This window comes from Rhinoraja longicauda, chromosome 19 (assembly GCF_053455715.1).
Source record: "Rhinoraja longicauda isolate Sanriku21f chromosome 19, sRhiLon1.1, whole genome shotgun sequence".
Taxonomy (NCBI): Eukaryota; Metazoa; Chordata; class Chondrichthyes; order Rajiformes; family Arhynchobatidae; genus Rhinoraja; species Rhinoraja longicauda.
The window spans coordinates 17,692,143-17,694,480 of NC_135971.1; the positions used below are offsets into that span (position 1 = coordinate 17,692,143).

Below are 2,338 nucleotides of genomic sequence, written 5' to 3' on the forward strand. Positions count from 1 at the left end.
CTCTCAACCCCTCCTCCTCTCTCCTCCCCTCCCCCTTCTCACCCACCCATCTCGCTCCCCACCTCCCCTCCCCTCTCCCACATCCTTCCCCCTCTCCCAAATCCTCCCCCCTCTCCCATCCGCCCACCCCCCCTCTCTCTCTCCAACCCCTCCTCGGTCCCTCTCTCCTCCCACCCTCTCTCTAACCCCTCCTCCTCTCTCCCCCTCCCTCCTCTCTCCCTCCACCTCCTCCCTCTCTTCCCTTCCCTCCTCTCTCCCCCCACCTCCTCCCCTCTCTTCCTCCTCTCACCCCCCCTCCGTGGGACAGAGGGTTGCCCCGTCCCACTCCTCACTTTCCCCAGGGACCGCAGGATCATCCCTGACTACATCGGGTGTGTAGGTTAGTGCTGGTGTACTGGGTGACCCTTGGTCTGCACGGATACGGTGGGCCGAGTGGCCTGTTTCCGCGCCTGTATCTAAAGTCTCAAGGCGTTTTGGGGCAGTGGTCGAGTTGCTGCCTCCCAGCGCCAGAGACCCTGGTTCGATCCTGACCACAGGTGCTGTCTGTACGGAGTCTGAAGCGTTCTCCCCCATGACCGCGCGGGGCTTTCTCCAGGTGTTCCCGTTTCTTCCCACACTCCAAAGGCGTACAGGTTTGTCGGGTGATTGGCTTGGTACAAATGTAAATCGTGCCTCGTAGTGTGTGTTTGCGTGGGGTGGCAGTATTAGCTGCGAGGAGGATGCTAGGAGGCTGCAGAGTGACTTCGATAGATAAGGCAAGTGGGCAAATGCATGGGCAGAATGCAATATAATGTGGATAAATGTGAGGTTATCCACTTTGGCGGCAAGAACAGGAAAGCAGAGTATTACCTGAATGGTGACCGATTGGGAGAAGGGGAGATGCAACCGTGACCTGGGTGTCATGGTGCACCAGTCATTGAAAGCAAGCATGCAGGTGCAGCAGGCAGTGAAGAAAGCGAATGGTATGTTGGCATTCATAGCAAGAGGATTTGAGTTTAGGAGCAGGGAGGTTCTGCTGCAGTTGTACAGGGCCTTGGTGAGACCGCATCTGGAGTATTGAGTGCAGTTTTGGTCTCCTAATCTGAGGAAAGACGTTCTTGCCTTAGAGGGAGTACAGAGAAGGTTCACCAGATTGATCCCTGGGATGGCGGGACTTTCATATGAGGAAAGACTGGATAGACTGGGCTTGTACTCGCTGGAATTTAGAAGACTGAGCGGGGATCTTATAGAAACATATAAAATTCTTAAGGGGTTGGAGAGGCTAGATGTGGGAAGATTGTTGCCGATGTTGGGGGAGTCCAGAACCAGGGGTCACAGCTTAAGGATAAGGGGGAAGTCTTTTAGGACCGAGATGAGAAAACATTTCTTCATGCAGAGAGTGGTGAGTGTGTGGAATTCTCTGCCACAGAAGGTAGTTGAGGCCAGTTCATTGGCTATATTTAAGAGGGAGTTAGATGTGGCCCTTTTTGCTAAAGGGATCAGGGGGTATGGAGAGAAGGCAGGTACAGGTTACTGAGCTGGATGATCAGCCATGATCATATTGAATGGCGGTGCGTACAGGCTCGAAGGGCCGAATGGCCTACTCCTGCACCTATTTTCTATGTTTCTATATCGTTGTTGTGTGGAGATCACTGGTCTGTGCAGACTCGGTGGGCCGGAAGGGCCTGTTTCCGCGCTGTGTCTCTAAATTAAACTAAGATATACTAAATCACAAGTGGAATCAGACACCAAGGGAGTGAACGATCACGTCGCCAGCGGGACTTACTTTTCGGAAGCCAGGATCATTTTCGAAAGCATGGGGTCGACAGGGAGTTCCGCCATTCTTCGGCCAAGCTGCAAGTACACAGAGATCGGTGCATGGTCAGAGAGAGAAAGAGAGAGAGGGAGGGAGGGGGGGGGGGGGGGAGGAGAGAGAGAAGGGGGCAGAGAGAGAGAGGGGGGAAGAGAGAGAGAGAGAGAGAGAAAGTGGGAGAGAGGGAGAAAGAGCGAGGGAGAGAGTGACAATAGGCAATAGGTGCAGGAGGAGGCCATTCAGCCCTTTGAGCCACCACCGCCATTCAATGTGATCATGGCTGATCATTCACAACCAGTACCCCGTTCCTGCCTTCTCCCCATACCCCCTGACTCCGTTATCTTTAAGAGCTCTATCTCGCTCTCTCTTGAACAGAATAGTACACTGTAAATCTATGTGGTAAAACTCTCGTTTGTTTGTTTGTTTGTTTGTTCCTGAACTACAGCCACAACGGTACACGAAAGCGGAACAATTTTAGGCCCAACTTACTCACCGTCGTCCCTTTGGTGCTAATGGATGAAGTTTCATTGAAAGGTATTCACATGT

General features: G+C 53.0%; 1 protein-coding gene across 1 annotated transcript in view; it reads right to left on the reverse strand.

The window, feature by feature from the left end:
• LOC144602868 (pre-mRNA-splicing factor ATP-dependent RNA helicase DHX16-like) overlaps nucleotides 1-1,832 on the reverse strand; it is a 783,352-nt gene extending 781,520 nt beyond the window's left edge. Inside the window, exon 1 of the mRNA XM_078415989.1 lies at nucleotides 1,766-1,832. Coding sequence (XP_078272115.1) covers nucleotides 1,766-1,821 — 56 coding nt within the window. The 5' untranslated portion in view covers nucleotides 1,822-1,832. The remainder of the gene's footprint in view (nucleotides 1-1,765) is intronic.
• Between the last annotated feature and the right edge of the window lie 506 nt (nucleotides 1,833-2,338).